The sequence below is a fragment of the Branchiostoma lanceolatum genome, chromosome 1 (assembly GCF_035083965.1).
Source record: "Branchiostoma lanceolatum isolate klBraLanc5 chromosome 1, klBraLanc5.hap2, whole genome shotgun sequence".
Lineage (NCBI taxonomy): Eukaryota > Metazoa > Chordata > Leptocardii > Amphioxiformes > Branchiostomatidae > Branchiostoma > Branchiostoma lanceolatum.
In genome coordinates this window covers 24,518,194-24,543,606 of record NC_089722.1, presented here as the reverse complement: position 1 = coordinate 24,543,606, position 25,413 = coordinate 24,518,194, and the positions used below count along the sequence as shown (strand labels likewise).

The window sequence follows — 25,413 nt, the reverse complement described above, 5'->3', positions numbered from 1 at the left end:
GTGACATGTTGTGGTGGGCGCATACACTGATCATTCCTGAACAAGGGTGACAAGTTTCCAAGTTTTACACAAACAGTCGCGCCATATTGTATATTTACGTGTTTTTCCTCATTCAAGCATATCATACATGTTACTCTCTTTCACTTCCGGCTTGAAATTTGTCATAGCGCCAGCGCCCCCAAACGTTCGCTGTAGGAACTGAAGCTTTTTTGTAGGGTTGGTCCAGTGAGGCTAAAAGTTCCAGTATTTGACTGGCGTTGCTTTTGCCACTCATGCTCGAATTCTTGCATGTATGAGATAGCTCAATGAAATGCAAATTTAAGAGGTAACGTTAACGCTATTGTTAGTAGCGCTATTGTGCGTTGAAAACTTACTCGGCTGCTCGGCAAGAATAGAAAGCCAAAATAACAAGGACATATAATAGCCAACATACCATTCCATGGCGGACTTATACTATAAACAGATAACAGACAGATAAGCCATAACAATCACAATCCTGGGGTAAGGTAAAACAAGATAACCTCCTTCGTGGTAAAAATCAAATTTCCCGCGAGATTTACAGCGCGAAGCATGACGGGAGTAAGCGGCAGACGAGAAGTCACAGATGACTCAGTGTCTATCTAAGGAAACTGAGAAAACCCGGCCTTTCGCTACGGTATAAAAAAGGGGATTTCTGCCTTCAAACATCAGAAAAACTACGCCTGTAAGAGAAGAGGAGTCATGGATGAATTAGTGAAGCTGTTGGGCGACAAGCTGCAGAAAAAGGTCGGAGAGACGGAGTCGGTGGAGACCAAGTCGCTGCTGGGGGAGGGGCGGTACTTGGGGTTGTACTTCTCGGCCCACTGGTGCCCGCCGTGCCGAGGCTTCACGCCCAAACTAACCGAATTCTACAAGGACCTCAAGGCCACCGACAAGGGCAAGAACTTCGACGTCATCTTCGTGTCGTCTGACAAAGATCAGCCCAGCTTCGATGAGTATTACGCCGAGATGCCGTGGCTAGCTCTGCCGTACCCTGACCGGGACAGAAAGGTGAGAAAAACACTGGTCTTTTGTGGAAAGAATTTCCTGGTTCAGGACCGCTGCACCATCAGCTTGTTTGTTACCTCTTTAACTAGAGCTCCTCATCAGCTATTAGTATACTTAAGACTTCCCTACTAGATTTCCAAAAGGAGAGAAAAGAAACCTGCATATATTAACTTTGCTATGATTTTTGATGAGCCGCAAATATTGATCTGTTTGTATTGTAGCCTCTTCCCTTGACAACGAAACCCGGAACAAAAGTTGCAGAACAAAAAGCCCCCCCCCCCCCCCCCCACATACTTAAGTACTTTAGTATGTACTTAGTAAATGTTAAGAAATTATTTAGGCATATTCAAAGGTAACTTGACAGATTGCATTCGTAATTTGATGGTAATACTATATGTCAACAAACAACTCTGTGTGATGGAAACCACACCATTACTAGGCATTGCTCATCCAAAATGCAGAAAACAAATATTGACTTAACGTTATGTGTTCATGATCAATAATTCAATTCTTCAGCTATCCCCTTGTTGTGAAGCTATCCTCGCTCTTAATACTTTGCAAAAAAATATGGAATTAGATGTATGTTTTGTCAGTGTACCCCCTATAAGGTATTTCATCGCATTATGTCAGATCTGCACACCTGTTGACTCATAGCCTTTCTTGGGAAGATGACCACAGATGATGCCCTGTCATTATATGTGATGTCACCAGGAGACAGTCACCAATCACCATTAATTGCATTCTTTTGATTTTATTCTTAAAGAGTTGTCAAAAGGAATTAAAGACATTCTATAAAGAGGCAATAGTGATATCATGGTGATATAGTTTCTGTTAGTAAGGGATTGGAAAGACTGTTTTGCTTACTTTAACCTTTAATCGTAGTATGCCGCCTTATTTTGCTGAATCATTTCTATCTTGTTTCAATTTCAGTCATAGCAGGAGAATTGTGGACTTGTCCCTTCGCCTTTATACACACAACAACCATGCCTATAGCACAGCCTTTAAGTGTTCCCTGTTACTTGTATACCGGTTATGTCATGTCATGAGTTGTTATGTGTATATGCTTGGAAATGAAAATACTAACACAGTGACAGTTATTCTAACCTATGTTTGAAGTGATTTGAATGTGTATTCTATGTACATGCTCCTTTCTTTTTTGTTGTTTCTTTGCACATGTTTGTTTATTTGTGTATCCACAGCTCAATAACACATGTGTGCAAAACCCAACAATGATCCATCAGTATGTGATTAACACTTTCCACTAACATCTGTAGACTTCAAGCAGATGTTAGGAGTGAGGGAAGATTGTAACATTGTCAAGATTTTTTGTTATGTCAAAAAATGACATTTTATAGGATAAAATCTTCCCTCCCAACCTCTACTTGGAGATTAGATATTTATGATCCTGATGTAACACATGATCATTTGATTTTCATTGCGATGTGGCAGTGTTGACTATACTGGGAGAAACTTGTAGCTGCTACTGTTCTGATGAGACATCTTTTGTGGGCAATTCAGCAAGCAACTAGACAGAAAATTACCATGATCATTCCGCTCTGCCTTATTAACTTTAAGCAAAGTATGTGCTGGAAAAAATTTGTGTGAAAACAGAACTGCATGAGATCAATTTAGCTCCCCTACCCATAACATTGGGCCTGTGTTCTTATCAAACACAGTATCGAAAATCTAAATTTGCTTTACTTTTATTAGAGAAATATTTCTCAAACTGTTACATAACTTATTATTGTTGTAAAATGCTGTTTATATGCTTATATTGTCTCTTTCATGTGTGATGTGATTGTGATTGTATGCTAAAAATATATCATGCTAGACCTGATTTTCTGCATCAGTGACATTTCAAAAGGTGCAGTTATATACTGTAGGTCAAGCTTGCTCGCATATAGCAGTACAAACTATACTTGAGAATATCCCATGTCCCTTTGACATTAAGAAAAGCTTCCTTTTCCAAGTGATATGTTTACCACTGTGTGTGGGCTCTACAGATCAAACAGCCGCCTCTGAAACGGAAGTGTTATTAAATGGGGAGTCAGGTTCACAGTCACACTGTATATTTAAAGAGCTTTCCTTTTACTTTGTTTGATTAAAGATACTGGTTTAAGCTTTCTGTTTTCTCGATTACAAATATATTATCTGCAATCAAGTTGATATATTTTATAGCTTTAGATTCACAGTTGAATCGTACATGTTAGTGTAACTAAGTCTAAATGCTTTCCTCGGGGCAGGGGCAGGTTGCATGTACGCAGAGGCGGCGGCACGAAATTTTGAATGGGGGTGCAAGATAAGTTGAGGTGAAATGTCACTAAGATGAGCGCCGAAGGCGCGAGGTGTCGCGCCGAAGGCGCGACAATACTAGGGGGGTCCGGGGGTATGCTCCCCCGGGAAATTTTGAAATCTAGACCCTCTGAAATGCTATTTCCTGCATTCTGAGGGGCAAATTTTGCTGAAAGTGTAAGCTAAGTTTAATGCCATCTCTATTTGTAAAAAAAAATGCAGAAGGTTTTCAGCTTGATTTTGGGGGAACGGCGCCCTCCCGACATATTTTTTCGCCAGAGGCACAACATGCTCCCACAAGAAAATTAAGGATTCTTGACCCATTGAAACGCTATTTCCTGAGTTCTGAGGGGCAAATTTAATGGTAGAGTAATCTCAGTTTAATGACATCTCTATATAATGAAAAAAATACAGAAGGGTTTCAGCTTGAGTTTTGTTGGACGACGCCCTCCCGACATATGATTTTTCCGCCGGAGCGTGACATTGACAACTTTAAAATTTTGAACCATTGAAACGCTGTTTCCTGCATTTTGAGGGGCAAATTTTACTTGACAAAGAAAGCTAAAAAGGTTAATGACATCTCTATATGGGAAAAAATACAGACGGGTTTCAGTTTGAGTTTTGGGGTGCGATGCCCTCGAGCCCTCCCAACATATTTTTCACCGGCGGCAACGTTCTCCTCCGGGAAAATTTTGAAATCTTGACGCCCTGAAATGCTTTTTCCTGAATTTTGAGAGGCAACTTTTGCTGATAGATTGAACAAATACAGAAGGGTTTCAGCATGAGTTTCAGCAGGAGGGCGACGCCGTCCCGCCATCTACGCCCGCGGCACAACAATCCTAGGGCGCAACAATCCTAGTGTGTTAACGTACGTCGGAGAAAATTTTTAAATCTTGACGCGCTGAAACAGTATTTCCTGCATTTTGAGAGACAAATTTTGATGGTAGAGTAAGCTAAGTTAACAAAATCTCTGTCAGTGAAAAGATTCACAAGGGTTTCAGCTTGATTTTTGGGGGGGCGACGCCCCCCCAACAAATTTTTCGGGGGGGCAGCCGCCCCCCTTACCCCCCCTGTGCCGCCGCCACTGGTACGTATGATTATAGTCAGGATGTCACTATCCTCGCTCAGTGGATATAGGCTATCAATCTTTAACAGTCAATTAGACCTCTAAAAGGTGAATTTTTTCAACTCAAGTTTATTTTATCCTATTGTTTCTCAACATCTGGAAAACATTACTTATTCAATGTTACCAAGAATTGTCAGGATGATGTTATGTTATATGTAAACATGACCAATTCTAGGGATGGAGGAAATAGTAGTACAGGTTAGAGCTGTGTACCGGTACACTGTACCGATACAGTACCGGGTACAATCAATTAGGTACAGGTCCAAAATACCTGACCCTGCTGTATCAGTGCTGGACCTGACTCAGGGGATGGCCACTTTGACAGATAAAATTACTATGAAATTACCGTGGCAGTGCTCTAAAGCCACTCTAAAGCACAGAAAACACATTTGCATGGCTGGAGTCAAATTTTCATCTGTGTTTTCATAAAGATAATACCAAGCACAATCAAATATTATGTTTTTACCAGTTCAAACATGCTTTTGTCCTTATTGAAAATCTAGCATTTTCCGAACAAGTAGTTTAGGTACAGGTTCAGGTCCGGACCTGTACCTAAACCTGTGTACCTGTACCTGTACCTAAAATTTATTTAGGTACACAGCTCTAGTACAGGTACAGATACTGTTTGTGACAATCTTTAAAGCTTAACACTATGAAGGCTACATGTAGATATGTTGTTGTTTTTTATCATTCAACTTATTGTTTAGGTAGGGTCTGAATTGTTGCAAGAGAGGGTCTTAGTTGGTGCAAATGGCTAAGAACACGTCTTCTCATACCTTCGTATTCCTAGCTTAAGAGTGGGCAGAGCTGAATTTACACAAACTTTACCTAGCTATTACTCTTGACCATTCACACACAGCTGTTTACTAAGACCTTTGACTAGCACATTGTTAAGTACCCAGCAGTAAATTTCAAAGCTATTAGGCCTATTTATTTCACAATCTGTGTACTACTGTACAACAGCATGGTTGATCACCTCAAGAAAAACTTCTTTTTTTTTGCCACCATATGGTATCATCTTCATAAGCGGCTTCATATTTTTTAATTAATCCATCTGAATGATATACTTATGCTTTTGCAATGATGGTATCTCTTACCATTTTATACTCTTATTGAATCATATGTTCGTGATCGAAATATTGAAATCAACCTGCCATACCTTTAGCAAATATTTTATTGCTGGAGGCAAACAAGTCACTGCTAGATAAAATTTAACCTTGTGAATTGTTGCCAGTATTATCAGATGGTGCTACAATTGTGACTGTTGTTATATTGGGTTAAAGTCTTGGGTATTGAGAATGCTGTAACATGTTGATCTAGCTCAGCTAGCCCGCACATATCTGCTCACCTCCCAGGGAGAAATACGGGACTGTGCAAAAATGTCAGCAGGTCAGGAGCTGCCTGTCTGGGACCCAGCTGGAATCCATAGCTATTAGACAGGGTCAGCAGATTTGTGTAGAGTTTAGCTTTAGGTTCAAGTGTTCACACAGAGGGGATGGAAGCAGGAGCAGGATTCGACATTTTGAGGATAAAATCATAAAGGCAAGGAATTCGAAAGAATTCGAAAGTGTGGATGGATGGATTGATGGATGGATGGATGGGTGTAGGGATGGATGGATCATGGATGGATGGATGGATGGATGCAGGAGGGAGAGAGGGGAAGAGAATGAGGACTGGAGATCAGATGATATATGAAAAGGAACAACGTGCTGCTTAGTTTTGTATTTCATTTTTTTTAGAATCAGAAAATGTATGTCGTGTACATGTACAAGTTCTACAATCCCTTTGAAAAATTGTTTGTATCTCAATATATTGTTACTATTATTATGTTATGTTTCTACATTTGACTTGCATGTCAAGCAAATGACCATGTTTCCCTTAAAATAATATTCATATATATTGCGATATATGTTACTATTATTATGTTATGTTTCTACATTTGACTTGCATGTCAAGCAAATGACCATGTTTCCCTTAAAATAATATTCATATATATTGCGATATATATTGCAATATCTCTGCCTCTCATATCTTTTACATAGAGATATTTCGTTTCGACTTCGAGTTGAATAGATGTTTTTAAATTCTCCTCTCTATCAAAAGTAACCAGTGTTATGTACAAAATATAGAGTGTGAAACAAGTGTCCAAAGATATTGCCTACAGCCTTGGCCTAGATGGAGAAGTGGCCTTGTTGTGTTGTGGACCTCACGTAGCAATGTTATATAAGCTACCCAGTACCCACCAAGGCCAAAGTAGACATGATTACTCTTTGGGTGTCTAGGAGAGGAAGCAAGGAGATTAGAATTACCATTCCATTGGTTTGCAGTACAATGTATAAAAAGCTAAATTCATAACTCTTTTGTAGCAATATATTTACATGAAGTTGAAGTTGTCTTACAGTGTTCTCGCCAGGCCTTTTAAGCATAGGGGCCCCCGATGCTGTGATCTGGACCCCCGATGCTGTGATCTGGACCCCGATTCTGTGTTTCAATGAGCATAGGGGTGTTTCTTTCTGGGAAGAACCTTCATAAATCTTATAAAAAGTTCATATTTGGCTTTAGAACGAGGATGTGAAAGAGGAAAAACTTAACTTCACAAAATTTATCCCTCAAAATGCAGGAAAAAGTGTTTTACTTGGATATGAATTTCAAAATTTTGTGCGGGAAGATGCCAGACTCCCAACCATTATCATGTCTTTGGCACTCTGCGAGTGTCTTGCGCCGCGCAAAGTTGGCCTTCTGTGCCTGACCCCTACGCTGTGAAAAAATCCTGGTGAGAACACTGTCTTAAATGTTTATCCTGTTTGTTTAACCCTTGTTATACTACAGGTACACCTACATATGATAAATTCATACTGATACATAATGCTTAAGGGATCAGAAAGAAATTATTGCAATATTTCCCCCGGAGAATTTCAGCAGAACATTTTTCAACCTAATTCTCTACAGGCATACATGTCTTATAGATGTTGATGTAATTAAATTCCCTTTTCTAATTGTTTCAACTTTGTACCATGATCATATTTTACAGTTTTAAAGGTGAAATGTCCAATTAAAAGCATACACTTTAAATTTTGCACTAGATAATGCTGTCAGATGGTTATCAACCTTCTGCAATTCAAACAATCACAATGATAACCCATAGAATTTCAAGACCTGATTTTCTATGACATGAATTTTCAATATTGATTTTACTGTGAAAACTTACAACAGTGTCAATTTAAGAAATCATTTCAGATATTTCAGATTTTGTAGCAATGGGATATAGATGGTGAATATTTTCCCTGCTTGCCTGAGAATAGATCACACTAGTACTGAATTGGGACTGGTGGCAGCTTAGAGCATGGCCTCCTTACATGGGTTGACTGTGGGTCGCATTTTTACCATGCCTGTCTACCACATCTCCTATTTCATGTAGAATGGGATAATCCAAGGACACATGGAGAAAGGTTCTGAGTACGTTTAAAAGGGGATGAGCACATATTAACTATAACATCTTTTATGGCCTGTGGAAACCATTGATATAGTTTAGGACTCTGAGCCATTTGCTAGTTTGATGATTTTTTTTCTATTCATTTAATAAAAATCAACATATGTGTTATATACTGTGCACAGTTCACTTTATCATCACGTTAGCAAAATTTCAGTGTAAGGAAAGCAGACATTTTCACAGAACTTTATTTTCAAGGTGGCCGCAATTGATTTACAAAACGGATGTGTGAAGGAATCATGAGAAATAACAACAGTTTTTATTCACGTTGATGATAAGTTCACAATACATAGGTAATCGTGAAATGTAGTCAGTCAGCAAAGCTGTTGGGAAAAGCAGTAAGCTTCTGAAATAACCAAGATTGCTAATGAGTTTATTCATGTCCATCTCCCCTCAACTTGTTCCTGTCTGTCTGGTGGAAACCTATCCCTTGGAGGTTAGCAGCAGGCTTACATCACTTGTGGCCTGACAACCAGATAAACAATGGGAGACATATGGGAGCATTACTCAGTCAGCAGTTAGTCCATCATGTCCATCAGCAGTGATTAGGGAGGGCATCTTGTCCAGAGTGTGTGTAATGGGAAGGGGCGGTCTTGTCCAAAGTACTACTTTGTATTTCTACTAACTTATGTTGGAAAATTTGCACAACTCTACACTATGTTGATATTTATATGGTCATGAGCAATTGACAGTCAAACCAACTTGTCTACATTTTGTCCAGTCTTAACCCTAAGATATTTGGCCACGTTTTTCCTTTCCCTTTATTTGTTCATAATAATTGTCATTCATTAATACAATGTAATTGTCTGCAGTGATGATACCAATGAATAATGAATAAACTAGAGTAGAGGAAGATTAGGCTGAAGAAAGCATCTTATTGTGCTAAGATAAATTGTTTGGGCTTCAGTTGTATAATCTGTAGCAATGCTACAATGTACAAGTAGTTGGAACCTTAATTGTGTTAAAATGGTTGTAGTGTAAAGTCATACAGTATATCTATAATTTTTTTATATATTGAAATGTAATTTTTCTTTGAAAAATTGATTATCTATGCATTTATGTTGGCCTGCTCCTCCCAGAATATTATACAGTTCAACCCTGGTATTACGTAGTTTCTTCATACATTTGATTATCCGATGGTGAAAAGTTCTGTTTCTATGACTAATATGAGACTTGTCCGCCTCTTTTGAAATTTGGAGGTAAATCGCATGCCAAGTACACGTGCATGTTGATTTTAGAAGCATGTAAACTATTTCTGCTATGCAGCCTACTGTTGATCCTGGTTCCTCGAGCAAACCACAGAGGGAACATGTACACTTAACTTAGTCTATTCCATGTTTTCTAGTATGCATATCCTGTATCCAGGCCACTTCTGGAGCTTACGTTGTGAGTGTAGTGTATTCCTCAATGTAAAAATAAGATTAAGAATAGAGGAGGTTTTTACACTATCTTGCCTGCAATATTATACCTATATTTGACCCAATCTACTATTGTATCAAAAACACACTAAAATATGTTTGCTACCAGATGTTGCACACTGTGTTCCCTATATCAGAGCCATATGACATTTCCAAAAGTCCAGCTTTCAATACTTTAAACCCCAGATCTTTGCCAACCTTACAATAAGACTGGCCATGCCAGCTGCCATCTGGAATTTGTTGTTGCAGAAATGGGTCGCAGAAATCCTAATGCCTTTCATGCATGCTTGGTGCCATTAAAACTTGGGCTGTTGCCAATTCTAGTGCCACTTTGAGGCGTGCAGACTCTGACATCTGGCATATTCTAACATGTCTGGAAATGGAACTCAGGGTCCTGGATCTAAAGTCTAAATGTATAGACACTGATGGACATAATTGTTCTTGGAAAGTGAATTTCACCATTGGACAGGTGTTTTTTTCTGATCAATTTGTCAATAAAAAACAGACATAATCATTTAGTACATTCAAAGAATCACTGCATGTATTGTGTTCAGGACACATGTATGATGAGCAATACTGCATACACCAGTAGTAGCTTATAACTCAAAATGTACTGCAAATGTATTGTAAATAGTGTGCAACGAAAGCAGTGGAAAATGAAATACATTTTATATGCAAATGTCCCAGATTTGAAGCCGAAAGAAACAGATTATTCACGAAAGTATCCGAAATCTCCAAAAACTTTTTTAGATTAAGAAATACACAGAAACTCATATTCCTTTTAAAAGCTTCCAACCCACTCATCATTGAAAGTGTGTGACTTTTTATTTTCCACTGCTTTTGGAGAAGAAATCAAACCCCGCATTAGTACCGTAGACATAGAAACTTACCGTAGAATAGCAATATAGAATGATCTTGTATTACATGTATACCTTTTGTTTTACCTTACAAATAGTTACATTGTATTTCGACACTGTTGTCAACATGCAATTAGCCTACGGGCATGAATTTGCAATAAACTATTATTGTGTGTATTAATCAAAGCAGACAGATTCCAGTCCCTCAAAGCTGTATGTTGTCTCCCTCCTACTGTTTTAGTAACTCTGATCCACATGTTGACAAGCAGACAACTTATTTCTGCCATAAATCTGTCTTAAACTCACTTTTCCTTGGAGGCAGACTGAGAGTGAGAATGTTTGGTCCATACAGTATATCATATGCATGCTGCAAAAAACGAAGGAGCTTCAGGCACATCTAGTTGGTGAAGTTTTGGTGAAAAATTATCCATGCAAAAATGATTATACACATGTAGTGTGGTTTGAAATAGTTACCAAACTTATTCTAGAGGACAGGTTTCCTGATTGACAGGCACAGTACATGAATATGCAAGCCATGACATTTAATGGCACATTTTATGATTACCCCCTAATGGCAACTTCTGAGAGTTTATTGTAAAGATGATTTATAGAAGCTGAGTAGTACTTAACATATGAAAGTACATGTTGGCAAGATGCAATTATCACTTTTTGCACTGTTACAAGTGCTGGTCTGGTGCTAGTATCCTGTTAAACTCATAGTCTCGGGTAAATTGGAAAAACATAGATTATCATCACAACAGCTACATAACTAGAATATCTGAAAGACTTGATGCTCAAAACAAAAATCAAGTATGATAATTTACAGAAAATACAATAGGACTGGTTCATGTGAGGTTGTGACCATATTTGATTAAAAGGCACAGTCATTTCGGAACAGACGGAATCCAGCTGCTGACTGATGAGCGAGAAAGTATGTTACATCATGTATACTATCGAAGTACTAGAAATTTCCATGAACTGCAATCATACATTTAAATTTTTCTTATATTCTGGAGCAAGGAAATTTCCTCCAATGCAATCATCCCAGACAAGGTACATTTGTAACTCACCCTTGTGGTGACCTTTGTGACCTCACCTTGACTCCTGTGACCTGTAGTGACCCCAGCATTTCTTGGCCATTAAGGCATTATATCTACAGGTCACATCTTTCTTGTATTATGTTCTGTTATGTCTATCACATCTTCTTGCAGACAAAGTGTATACAGAATATTTAAACAATTTTCTATTTGTTTTTGATTGAATAAAATTATGTTTAGGGTATGTCCAAATTAGTTAACCTCTGTAAGCCTTTCCTGCCAACTTAGAAATATGGTTTATTTTTTCTTTATTATGGGAGATTGGACCTTGGGAGGTGGAGAGAAACATGATCTCTCAACTGTGAGAGTGACAATCCCTTGTGCCCAAATTCAAAGAGGAGCTGTCAGGCATGTTTATTTTGGCTGCTAATAGCAAAGAACAGCCTAGATTGTGTCATCCTGTTGCAATGTTTGATTTGTACTTTCACCAGATTTGCTCCCCTTTAGCGACAAAAGCTAGTAGTCTAAAAAGTTTGTTTTCTTCTTAACCTGGATCTATAGTGCAAAAATAACAATTGATCAATATTATTTCAGAACATTATAACAAGTTGTTACATATCTTTACTTACAACTTTTTTCGTTTGAGCTACATGTACTTTTCAAGCTACTTTAGAACAATCCTTTGTCGGCCCTGAGCAAAATGTTAATGTATAACAATAAAGCAATTTAATAGAATAAGTGGATCCCTTCTTTCCAACAGTCAATGCAAATCTGATCAAGTTTCCTTTTGGAGCTGGAAACCCAGTCACAGTGTCACCAGCAGTATTAGCATGCTTCCGCTCAGACCATGCCAAAGTCTGTTATGGAGATTGATCTGAGTTCCCAGAAAATCATAGGAACAGCAGAATGGCCTGGGAAACATGTAGCGAATGTATTCCTTTTATTAGATATCATTGTTGTTGTTTTTATTTATCTACCCTTGGCAAGGACAATTGAAAGTAGACATTTGCTGAGTTATGTGACGTGTCACTGTCAGCATACTGTGACTGGGTTTCCGGCTCCGAAAGGAAGCTTGATTAGATTTCAATTGACTGATGGCAAGAAGGGATCCACTTTTCTACATGACGATTGTTCATTTTGTGTCCTACTCCTAGCATGGCTGCATGCTGGCTAACTTGGGTTAGGATGCCTCTGCGAGCAGGACACATTTTTCTCTCCCAGCCTAAAGGTATAACAGGCTGGATTATATTGGTATTGCCTTCGGCTTGCTCGCTTATGATATGGGTCCGGCATCCAGGCTAGAATCAAGCCCACCCTGCCTAGATTGTGATTTACAATTTTCAGAATCCTCTTAGGCTTTTACAATCAGAGCTCTCCTCAGGAGGTAAAGCCTGGGCCCAATTATAGGGGCTGACGTGACCCTGATATGAACATGGTTCACCCACCATACAAGGTCACAACCCTAAAGCTTCCACCAGAATGACCTGTGAGCCTGCTGATGTTCTACTCTCATCTCCCAAATAAACGTACCGGTACATTTATTTTTTTCAGCCTCAAAATCCACCCAGTACGTTCTTATTTTGGACAGTACGTTTATTATTTTTTTGAAAATCAGAGTTTTGCTAACCAGGGATCCCATTGAAATTGAAAGTTTGGGTTTTCCTGCCCATATTTCCCCGGCATTTTTGCTCATAATTCGCTATTTTTCGGCCAAGCGGCGTTGATTTCCCTGCCGCTATGACCCGCCCTTTGTGAAATCCCGGCGTAACTCGTAACATATCGGTCGATCTCTATGACACTACAAAGTCAACGTTGTTATTGGGAGAAAATAAGACGCCACACTGACGTTTTGAAATGCAATTCTTTTTGTATAAACAACTTGGACAGTCTCTGGTAACATCGTAAACTAAAGCACGCTGATCAGAAAAAAATATACATGCCAGCGGCGCAGTGTTTCAAGTACGTTTAACGCATGTAAATTTCTCTACTCACGTGAGATACAGTCCTTCCCAAAATGAAAATATAAAAACAACACCACAAAAAAACAGTGTCTTAGAATAAAAAAACTGTGTAATTACTTTCAATATATATCAAAACATTTCAATCCTACCACAAACATGGAAATTTAGCGCTTGGAGAATCGCCACAGTATTAGTAAAGTGAGTAACGCATTGGACGTCAGTGACTCTGGCGGTGGGAACGCTTTGTCATGGAAGAGCTCCCTTCGAAGAAGGGGAAACAACTCTTTTTTATGTACAAATAAAATTCCTTTCCCTTGGTCAGAAATGTGTTTTGCATTTTTACAAAGAGAATTTTAATATCAAAGTCTATATATAAAATTGAATTGCAATCTAGTCACCGTTATTATCACTTAAAAATGCTTTAGAAAAGATCACCCCTCTACAGAAAGAATACCAGAGCTTTCTAGGAAAATGGGTGAAACTTTCTGTTAGCCCCGCCCCTTTCTGTCTGCGGCCCCGCTGTGTCTAGCTCAACTTTTCATGTGTAACATGAGAACCTTGTGCTTTGTGGCAACATTGGAAAAGGCCTGAGGTTTCTCACAAATTTGTTGACAATTTAGTTTCTCAAAATTAATGTTTTTTTGCTACATACAAGGGTGATTTGTGGATTTTAAATCATTTGGATTGCAACAACATAAACCAGAACATTATATAATATTGTCCTTGATATAATATGATAATGTCCTTGACACAACACAATAATTTGTGGCATGTAATGTTTACAAATCGTAAAGTTTACAAATCTATATTTCTATATGCAATGCATATAAGATAAAAGGAAAGTAGGGAAAGATAAAAAGTTACATCATATACATGTCATAGTTCTTCCTTTTCCCTATGGCTTTCACAAATAAGTAATAACTTACCTGTGATGACCATATATTCAGGATATTGAAATCTTCTGTTCATGTTCTAAATGTTGATACATTTGTTTAAAAACAAAGAGTAGACTTTGAAAGTGCTGCCCATCCAAGTGAACTATGCAGTTTGGCGACTACTTGTCGTGTTTTGATTTTATGTCAGTATATACAACAATTTTCCTTGATCACTTGCTTCAAGTTCCAAGTAGAAAATGCATGTATCATGTATATTTTCACTTGTTGAATTTGAAAGCACCGTTGGCCCCCGGCTAGGGTTCATAGCGGAGATCCTATGCCCAATTTTTCAACATCACTACTATATTTTTTTTGAAGTGGCAAGCAAGAAGATGAACAAGATGTGTGCAGTTATTCTGTTCAATATTTATACACTTTACTGGTATGGTCCTCAGACAGGCATAAATGAATAAAGAGAGCCTACAGCTACCTTATCATCTTCTTTCCCTCGGACACAGTTTATCTGTAAATTTGGTTAATTTTCCGGGGGGTATGTTTATTCCGGGGGGTACGTTTATTAGATTTTGAAAATTTGTCCGGGGGGTATGTTTATTCCGGGGGGTATGTTTATTTGGGAGATGAGAGTATTTTGACTCCAGGGCACGTACCCCATCAAGGCTGACAATAGAGGGGTATTTAAGGGAGGGAAAATTTTCCATCTAGAATTAGATGATATCAATTGGTGTACACATTGTGATTGTATCAGGTAATGGTTGACAAGGTTGAAATAGTTTATGATACATTTCAACCTATTTAATCATGCAGGATAATGATCAGGCAGGGGTTACAAATTCACACACAGCTGTTGGTGAGTGTACCCTAAACAGGCTATGTAGTCTATTATAAAAATTTATATAGTTCAGGGGCAATTGCTCATCTCACATGCACCAGTGTGCCTGCCTCCATTACTGAGTAGCCTACTGATGAGCAGAACATGGTTGTATTATACACTACCACAATGTAATCTCTATTCACATTAATATTAATCCGCCGGGTTACATAAATCCGCCACTTTGAAAATTAGTGTGTTTGAAAGATCTCTAGTGCAGCACTCGCTACGTATGCATAGTTTAGTTATACTAGGACTGGGAGTACATTATACTGGCGGATATTTGGTTGGAGATCTGTTTGGACATATCCTTTCAGGGAGGCAGAATTATGTACCCAGATGGAATTTGGGAGTAGGTTGAGTACTTTTCATTCAGACAAAGAATCGGTCAACTATTATTATGATTGGTCAGTATATATCCATCATGTAGCTACAATGTGGCTGAACTGTCTCAGCAACTCGTCAGTGACCTACAGGTCATGTTTGGTATTTTGATTGGGTCAGGAATCCGGTGTTTAATGGCCAGACATGTCTGTTGGTGAGCTGGAGATGGAAGGTTCCTGGTTGGAAGCTGAGTATAGTTTCAGTCAACTTTCATACTTTTGTGACAAACCCTCAGTCTGAATGATATGGTATAGTCCTTCATGTATATGATCAAAGTCTTAAACAGCACAGGGAAAGCTTTTAACAGTTAAGCATTATCAGTCAGCTGATACCATATGATATTGCAGGATTAAAGAAATATTCGTCAATATCGCCAATGTCGCCAATATTCTAACTCAGATTTTCCAGCCCTACAGGCCTACACACACTTTGGGTGCTCCCAAACATCTTCATTTGAACTGTTTACATGATACCAAAAGGCCTAGGTAAATCTGTTGAATTGAATACAGCAGAGCCCTTGGAGCCTCTACATCCAAGTTGAATTACGGCCACTACTTGAATCAGATAAAAACTGCCCCCTACAGCTCAGAGAAGAACCTGGCAATGATTGGATCAGCCTTGGCACAGATGGGATTTAGTGGGGCGTAAATTAGCCTCTCTGTGTCTCAGCTTGGGTTGATAAACCTCACCCTGAGTCCAGACAGCATTTTATTTTTCGCATTGAAAACAATGGTGGTTATGATAGATTTTTTCAGTCCGTAATTGCATACAACACAGGATGTTAGTCAGCGAAGCCAAACCAAAGGAAGGAATCTGTGTAAGATAAAAACTACTGTTACATTTTCATTTATCATCATTCAAGTTTGGTATCTAGATCTAGTATTGTGGCCATTGGAGCAGTTTTTGAAGTGCTGTCCCTTTGGTTATATTTAATAAAATCATGAGCTTACCTCCTATAGAGTTTCTAGGAATGGAACCTCGGTAATCAAATTCTAAAGACTGTGAGGGATGCGCTGTTGGCATGTCCTTGAAGAATCTAGGTCAAGAGGACAATTTCAAAGCTTTTCCCTCGAGTACCATTAGCATGAAAGTTTGGACCTTTCAGGCCTAATTACTAGTACTCTACCTTTTCAACTGGGATCCAATGCAGAAGGGTATTTTTCTCTGTAAAAGCCTCTTGAGCAAAATAAGCACCTGAAGGGATGGGCCATGGAAAATCATTGGTGGGATGAAAATGGGAAGAAACAGGACAGGAATATGTATTATGTCAATATTGTTTGCTCTTCACAAATTGCATTTACAGAAAATTAAAATGATAATGATAAGTTGCTTGTTAGTTCTTGCCTGAAGGCTATGTGTAATTAGTAACAGGACAAAAATAGTAAATTAAGATAACATATGACTATTTTTTCTAATTCAAATGCTAACTCTAAAATTAAGTATTCATGTAGGTTTGACTGGGTTTTTTTTAGACATTAGTAACAACAAAAGAAATAAAGCATTAGCACAGTAGTGCTGGTTGCAAACAAATTTGGAATTCATCTTTCTGTTCTTTGTTGTTTCTGCAGGGCAAGTTGTCCAAAAAGTTCAAGGTGCAGGGCATACCCACATTTGTCATCCTGGATGCGTGCACAGGGAAGCTCATCACCAAGGACGGCAGATTACGTGTTTCCGAGGACCCGGTGGGAGCGTCTTTTCCGTGGCACCCCACGCCACTGTCCGAGATCCTGCAGGGCAAGCTGCTCCGCCGCAACGGCGACACAACAGAGGAGGTCGACATCAGCTCACTTGCCGGGCGGCCAGTTGGGCTGTACTTCTCAGCACATTGGGTAAGGATATACATGTACATGATGTAGTTTCTCTTTCCTGAGTAAATGTCATTGTCATGTTATAAACCTTTAAACGAGTAATATTCACCTATGTATCTAAGACTAAAAAGTAAAATAAAGGCAAAATGTTTTATAGAATGTGGTCTAGTACAATGAAAAGATGTTGTCAACACAGTTTATTGCTTTAGTTTTGAGTAAGAAGAGTGAATTTGATACTGTTGTTGCATTAAGTCAAAGATCTTGCTGCACAGCATGTCCATACTCACCAAGTTGTTCCCCCCACCAATTGCACAGTGTCCTCCCTGCCGTAAGTTCACCCCAGTACTGGCACAGGCATACCAGAAGATCAAGGATGACAACAAGGATTTCGAGATCATCTTTGCCAGCTCAGACCGCGCCCCAGAATCATTCAATGATTACTTCAAAACCATGCCTTGGTTGGCATTGCCTTACGAAGACCCCAGGAAAAAGATACTGTCACAGATGTATGGTATTGCAGGTGGGTTACTAGTATACAGATCATGATGAAGATGATGTTAAAGATCATGTGGGGACTGTTTCAGATGTGCATTCATCAACTTACAAAAGTCAAAGTTGGTGTAGACCTTAGAACACAGAGAAGGAAAATAAGCACTTGCCCTTTCAAAGTACATCATTACAAGCAAAATTTTTCTTTTCAAGCGATTGAAATGATTTTGATTTTTAAAGCATTTGCCGTAATTGGTCGTGATTGTTTCCAAACCTCTGAACAGTCATGCCTTGGAGGCCACTTGCAGCGCATAGAAAACAGGTGCAGGCTGCCTAGTGGGCCTTTCCACAGAAGGCATTCAACATGAACTAAAGTATAAGTAATGTTATTGATGATAACACTCCAAACAGTGACATCCTTGAAGGATGTACTTCATACAGGTCTTGTGCTTCAGTCATAAAGCTATTAGAAGAGATACATGTCGCTCAACTAAGTAAGATGGACAGTTGTCCTGCCCTTCAGACACAGAGGAGGTAGTCTACATACCATGCTAAGGGGAGCTAATAATAGCAATCCCTTTGATTCTCAGGACAATCCCTATCCTTGCACTTAAGCCCAGAAAGCTATGTACTTAGAAACAGGATAATGAGATACAGTTCAGAGGAAAATCCATGCTGTCACCTCTTGAACCTTGCCAATTAGCCAATTTTTAAAACCATTAGTAACACTTTCCAAAGTGCTTTTCATACCAGCTGTATATGGCATATTCCTTCAAATCCACAATGCTCCTAACATTAGACATCAGGAATGCACTTCCTGCTCTTGGCCAGCCTCCAAGAACACAACCTCCAAGACTTCCTCTTAAGGTGCCAATCAGGGGCCGTTTAAAAGTCTCAACCCACATTTTAGACACCATTAGCATTACGAAAAGTGTTTCTCATTCCTTAGTCATCTTTGATGTGAACCAGACTTGGGCATTCTGCTGCTAGCAAGTCAGCACCTTAGCTTGTAGAAAGTGGTCATGGGGTCCTAGCAACAACGTCAACAGAGACCTTCAGTGACATCTGCACTGTGGCCATAGATGTGGAAATGTTCCAGATGACTTGCACTACTGTTAGCAACGACATACACAACTTTGTGAAAATATTGCTCAAGCAATCAAGCAAACTATCGCTTATGAATGACATAAAGGGAATACCGGTAGCATTGACATTCCAGATATCAGATATGTTTGAGTATGGCATTGTCATTTCTCATACATGTACTGAAAATTAATGGTATAAGAGAAATTGAAGGCTGCATATTTTCTAGTGTCCCCATTTTCCATCCCTGTGTTTATTTACATGCAAACATACCCCAGTGTTAGTGAGCTGTATGTAAACATTAGCAGTAGAACAAGTGTATGGCATTTAAATGGAGTCACCTCAGAGTGCTCACATAGCTCTCACAGTATGCAAAAAGGGAGGTTTTATAAGACTTTGCTGAGAGAACTGTGTTGTGTGCTTCCACTGTGTGTCAGTGCCAACTTGAGATAAACATAAACTGCTGTACTGTAATATACAAGTGGCTTTACTTGTACATGTACTTACATTAGCTTACAGATAGCTGACAAAGAGTACATTTCAGCTGTTCCCTTCAATGCAGAATGCATTGATTACAGTATAAAAGATGTCGCTTGTATTGTGAAGAAAGATATTGTATTCTATTGCATGACAAAATGAATTTGATACATTCCTTCCATAGGAATTCCAACCTTGATCATTGTGGAAAACTTGCAGACGGGCAAGATCATTACCAAGGAAGGGAGGGACGCAGTCATTGCTGATCCAGAGGGGAAGGTAGGTTTGCAGAGTTTGTTTTGACTTTGAGGTTTGAGACAAAAGCTAACTGTATGGTGTCATCCTGACTCCAGTCCGGGGCTGTCTTCAGGACCGGTCCCTCCATCCCAGGACGGCAGGAAAAATCACCTCATCCATCCAAAAAGTCTGAGCTTCATCAGTTCATGACATGAAATTGAATAAAAATGTGCTTTCAGAAGCTTAAAACAACAAAAATTGACAACATGGGCTCCTTAAAGACTGATCATGACTGGGAAAAATGTAAAGCTGTCAAATCTAGTGATCATCAGCATTACATGTTATCCTTTTAGAATACATGCATATATTCCACAGGAGTTCCCTTGGAACCCCAAGCCCTTGAACCTGCTGGATCAACAGTATGCAAGAACCCTGAACGAAGAGACGTCTGTCATTCTATTCACAGGTAAGAGGTCTTAAGTGTACAGTTTCATTATTTATTTTTCCATTCAAGAGTTATGTGTGATCAGTGGATATTACATTAAGCAAATTGAAATTATTTCAAGAACAGAGAAATAGTTTACTAGTTTAATTTACATTTCATAAGAAAGATGCAAGGCTTTTCTTCTCGTGACATAATAAAAGGCCTGGATATGAGTACATTGTGAAGTAAGTATCTTCACTTTTTATGCTCAATCTTTACTCCTATGCTTACCAAAGTCTCACAAATATTTTTCAGTTTTTGCTAATTTTTTAGTGCCCTGTGACCAAGAAAGAATCCCGTTTTATGGTGAGAATGCTGATACAGGCTCTTAAATAGATATTTTGTCCTGTTTTTAGATGGGAGTGACAAAGGATTGGAGGATGCCAAGCAGGCTCTCCAGCCAATTGCTGATGAATCCTATGCCAAGGCAGTGGAAAAGTGCGAGGACCCTGACATGTACTTCTTCTATGCAGGAGAGGTAAGGCTGTGACTTGGTTTAATTGTTTGTACTTAACAAAATGCACAACAGAGCAATCACAAGTACAATGTTATAAGTATTGATATGCTAAGATGAAGAAAAAACCATACCTCTCTTATATTCAAGTATCCTTGTAAAATATGTACATATTTTGTATGAAATTACTCTGTATGCCTGGGCAGATTTCATGCTAAAATTGTGCAAGGAGGAAGAAACATGCATCATTCCTTAATGTAATCATCTCCCATTTACTATTTTCCTCATATGGCCCCAATAGCATATATAGTATCCCAGGCTTTAGATATAGTATGCTCAAAATCTACCATAAATGCATCTCCAATATGAGAGGAATAAAAAAACTTCTTTTTTTTCTCCCCTGTAGGATGATCTTGTGGATTCCCTTCGAGACTTTGCGAACCTGGACGAACGCGAACCCCAGCTGGTTGTCCTGGATATCCAAGAACAGAAGATCTACGTCTGTCCGGAGGAGGAGATCACCCAGGAAGTGGCCAGAGCCTTCATAGACAAGTACCAGGCAGGCTCCTTACAGCCCACCCCTCTCAGGGGATAGGTCAGGAGGTCAAGGGTCAGCTTTCATGGGGTCACAAGTAAAGGGTCACATGCCAATGGTCAATTTTGTACCACTAAGTCACTTTTATGTCATGTTGTGTAGTATCACATCAGTGTATGCTAAGAAACAAGATAATTGCCCAACAAAATCATGTATGGCTCAGCATTTACCTTGCGTGATCAAATCGTAGTTGACTTCCAATCAATTTTTGGTACATGTTGTGGTGGTATAGTATAAAGCTGTTGAAATAAGCTTTAGAAATAAACAGCAATTACTAGTCATTGATAGATATCAAATACAACTATAATATCCAGACTTTGTAAGTTAAGCATTCCTACATGCATGCGAAACAGTGTGTGGTGCCTTATCACATTGGAAGCTTCAGAAGACAAAATCAAATCATGTGACAACAAAATAAAACTCCACAATAAGAATAAAAAGCATCGTGGTATGTCCAATGCATGAGTGCAGAAAGGGTCTCTCGAAAGATAATGACTGTGCTATTGACAGTTTATTTTTTAATCAGATAAAATTGAAGAGTATATATATACAGTCTGCTATCTGATCAACATCTGACTCATTTTGAAACCTATGGAGCATCATGTTGATAAACAGTTATGATAAAGATGTCATGTTCTGTTTTTAAAATCTTTTTAAAGATATGATTATGAAGAAAAGTTGTTGAACTTTGGAATCGGGATGATACAAAATGTATGTACATGTATTCATCTGCAGGGAAAATAGCTGTTTTTCTTACCAACAAAGAGAGTAAGAGAGAAAGGGAACACACTTGATATTTATTGCAGTTAATCTTTACTGCTGCATGAAAACTGCACAAGCCCCTGCCACATAGTTAACATGTAGAACTAAACTATTACACTATCATGTCTTGAAGAGGAACAATCAAGTATTGCAAGCAGTGTTTGTCAATTATAGGTGATGTATTTCTGAAACCCTATAAAAGTAGTAGCTGATGATTGAAATGCTGTAGATGATATCATTACATAATTAATGTTACACAGAGGAGAGTATAAGAATAAAGTTATTGACTTTGAGTGGCCTTTAACTGATCAGCTGAAAAAAATGTCAAACACAGCAACCAAGTCCCTATGATCCTTTATACTTAGAAACTGGTGTTTGTTAGGTATAAGATGATGATTTAGATTAGTATACATCATGAATTGGTGTTGATTGATTCAATGTTCAAGGTGTAAGTAATTGTTGAAAATTTGTCAACTTTCTTGTGATTGATTGCGGTATAGTATTTCCAGTTTCTCTTTCCATGGGTCAACTGACAAGCTTTTCAAACACTTCTAGAAACAGCAGTTCTGAGGCTTGTTAAATTTCTTTTAATCACCTGTATACAGTACCTGAAACACATCTGGAAAGCAATACAAATTGCTATAAAGGGATTGTTTAATGGGCAAAAATTGCTGATTGTTATGAACGGCATGCCATGAGCAGAGGTTGCTGTGGTGTCAACACAGTCTCAAATTGAAGCTACATGTGCTGGAAAGTTTGGTCGTCCTTTTCCTGCTGGAACCCTAAACAAGTTGTTATAAATACAACACTATTGCTATAATTTTTACATATTTGCCTTTCTTAACATATCACTACCAGCTTGTTGTTGCCCTTTTGAATGTATAGATTTAAAAAAATCTATATGACATTTGGACACACCTGTAACCTTTACTTTAGCCATGTCTTGATTCTGTAAACACAACTAGATTTGCTCTTATTGTTTGACTGTGTACAAAGTAATGTAAGCTTTGGAAGGACTTGTACTATCATTTTGAATTATATTTGATATTTTGAAGATTTACACAACAGATTTGGTAGACAAAATCTACAATGGTGTTGACTATTCTACTGACAATTCTGGCTGTATACAACATAAACCTGAAAACTATGGTGTACCAGATCATTAGGCAGTTCTATGGATGAACTGACTTCTATTGTTATGATAAATGTGATGTACTTCAGTGTAAGATGCCCCTTGCTGTTTTTAGACTATGTGTATAATCTTATATTTCATTTACCTGCAGCTTGTAGCTGAATGAAATAAAATGTGATTTGGGAAATATAATTTCTTTAGGACCTTCATAAAGGATATTTTCTTGTGTGTTGATGGTGGTCAGCACCAAAGAGACGTATGTTTGCCTGTGTGTGGATAATGTTCAGCACCAAGGACAGGTATGTTTGCCTGTATGTGGATGGTGTTCAGCACCAAAGACAGATGACAGGCCTGTTTACCGGTGTGTGGATGGTGTTACGCACCAAGAACAAATATTTTTGACTGTGTTTGGATGGTATTGATGGATAGGTTTACTCCTGTGTACTCCTATAAAGGCATCATTTGATTTCTTTACCATTGCGCAGATTGAAGGTACTACGTGTCAAAGGGTGTGCCCACTAATAGAGCTTGAACTATGAGCCATTTGTACAATCCGTACATAACCAACAGAATACTACACTGGAGTGATGAAATATCGTCTCAATTTTTAGTACTTCCACCTTGAAAGACTTCCTTTTTCAGATCAGACGCTAACAGCTGCCGATGCCGTAAAACTATTGCTGGCGCTGAGATGTACCTGAAATATTAATGGAATTTCCAGTTATGACCGGTCGACCATACAAGGTAGACCTTTATAGCTCCCATTTCGTGTGTAGGGAGTATGGAAGGCTATGGGTCAGGGTCATGTGGAGTTTCATTGAAACCTATAGCTAGTCTGGACCAAGCAAGCTCTTACCCCCAGTAATGCCTTGAGTATGAGTATGCGAAAATAAAAATGAACAACATACATCACGCAAGGTTTTGAAAATGTAGAAGATGCATAACCTAGTGCATCCCTACAGTCAGTTGACTTAATTGAAAGCTTATCACAAACCGTACCTCAAGCGAGTACTTGTGGGGGGTTGATGTTTCCAGCAAAGGCATTTCCTCCGTTGGCCATCTGCTTGCCGTCTTCACCCCGATGTATCCCAGTCTCATTCAACAAACTGAAACATACAATGTACGCAGCATACATGTAGTATGTAGATTCTTAACATCTGATATCTGCATCACATGTATTCCTGTCCGCGGAAGAGCAGAGGGTAGTGTTTAGCAAAACGTGTGAGCAGGATATTGGGGTGATACGATCTCAGACAGCACTGGCGACCTGTTTTGTAACGTTACATATGCAGTCCTCGGTCCATGTTTAGCTTGAAAAGAAGCGTGTATTGTAACTATGATAGTCTACTAACCACAACTCCTGCCCGCTATTCTTTTTTCTCTCACACGTAAAGCTTTATATTCATTTAGAGGTGTCACTGTTCCTGAAAATAACTTATTATTGTATAGCTCTGCATGAAGATGCTAAGCATAAGATTGAAGCAATTGATCTTTTGTGGGGAGGTATTTAACGCCTCCCATTTACAAGGAGACCAGTAGTATTTCTCTCTCTAGTGTTATTTCGGGAAGACACAGAAAAACAGCATGAGAAAATTACTGAACTTTGGGATGATAAACTGTCAAAATACTGTAGTTCTTCGTCTTGACATTTTTTTTAATCCTAACTGGGTGGGAATATAACTCCAATCGCAGAAAACAGAGGCAAGACCTAAGCCTATTTTGACGACCCCTCCCAAAATAGCAAACTCCCCATAGCATGCGTCATCATGAGTGAAATACCTACATTTTTGGAGGGTTGTGAATTTCAATCTCCTTCACCAATGTGACGTTTTTGTCCTCGTCTGCGTGATGCTCATGCATTATAAGAGGTCGGGGTAATTCCAAAGGTGCTTTCCATGGTACCTTCATCTGGTGTGTATCTATAGACGCCGTGTACCAAAGGTACAACGCCGCTAGGGTACATCCAACGACCGAGATCCACAAGATGATCCCTTGTCTCCTCCTTGACATTACTCACTTACAGTACTTTGTATACTGTGACAGCAAAATGTAGGCTTGAGGGATACCAACACTGCTAACATGGGATTATGCAGTAGTTGACTTTGTTCCGATCAACCTAGATTGACTATTGCCGGATGAGGTCTGTTTATTGTAAAGTTGGCCGTCACACCAGGTGTACTTGGATACATACGAGTATTCAATGGAAAGAGTGGGAAGTTTTGTTAGTTTTAGGCGTAACAAATAAAATGATTGCTTCAAAGGATTGACTTAAAGACACCCTCTTGGCGGCCATTTGAAGCGATTATTTGTAACGCCTAAAAACTGATGAAGCTCCCCACTCTTCCCATTGAATACTGATATTCTGCGCTTAATATATCATACATCAATTGTCTCTTCATATTCGAATTTGTCTGTCACCTTGGAAGCTTTTGCTTTATCAATAACTTTGGATAGATCGCATAATGGGGACTGATAAAAGCAATGCGGATATGTAGATGAAATGATAAATTGAATGTTTTTACTCAGTTGTAAAATGT

At 38.8% G+C, this 25,413-nt stretch overlaps 1 protein-coding gene and 1 long non-coding RNA gene across 2 annotated transcripts; one reads left to right on the top strand and one right to left on the bottom strand.

Moving 5' to 3' along the window:
- Nucleotides 1-574: 574 nt before the first annotated feature.
- On the top strand, nucleotides 575-23,068 carry LOC136443551 (nucleoredoxin-like). Its single transcript, XM_066440832.1, has 7 exons — nucleotides 575-1,029; nucleotides 16,924-17,184; nucleotides 17,479-17,683; nucleotides 19,397-19,491; nucleotides 19,825-19,915; nucleotides 20,290-20,411; nucleotides 20,794-23,068. Exons 1-7 carry the CDS (start codon nucleotides 721-723, stop codon nucleotides 20,980-20,982), a joined length of 1,272 nt encoding a protein of 423 aa, XP_066296929.1. The 5' UTR covers nucleotides 575-720; the 3' UTR covers nucleotides 20,983-23,068.
- On the bottom strand, nucleotides 21,475-25,011 carry LOC136443558 (uncharacterized). Its single transcript, XR_010757172.1, has 3 exons — nucleotides 24,660-25,011; nucleotides 23,876-23,982; nucleotides 21,475-23,573 (listed from the first exon to the last, which is right to left on the bottom strand). It is a non-coding gene; the product is annotated as an uncharacterized lncRNA (long non-coding RNA).
- Between the last annotated feature and the right edge of the window lie 402 nt (nucleotides 25,012-25,413).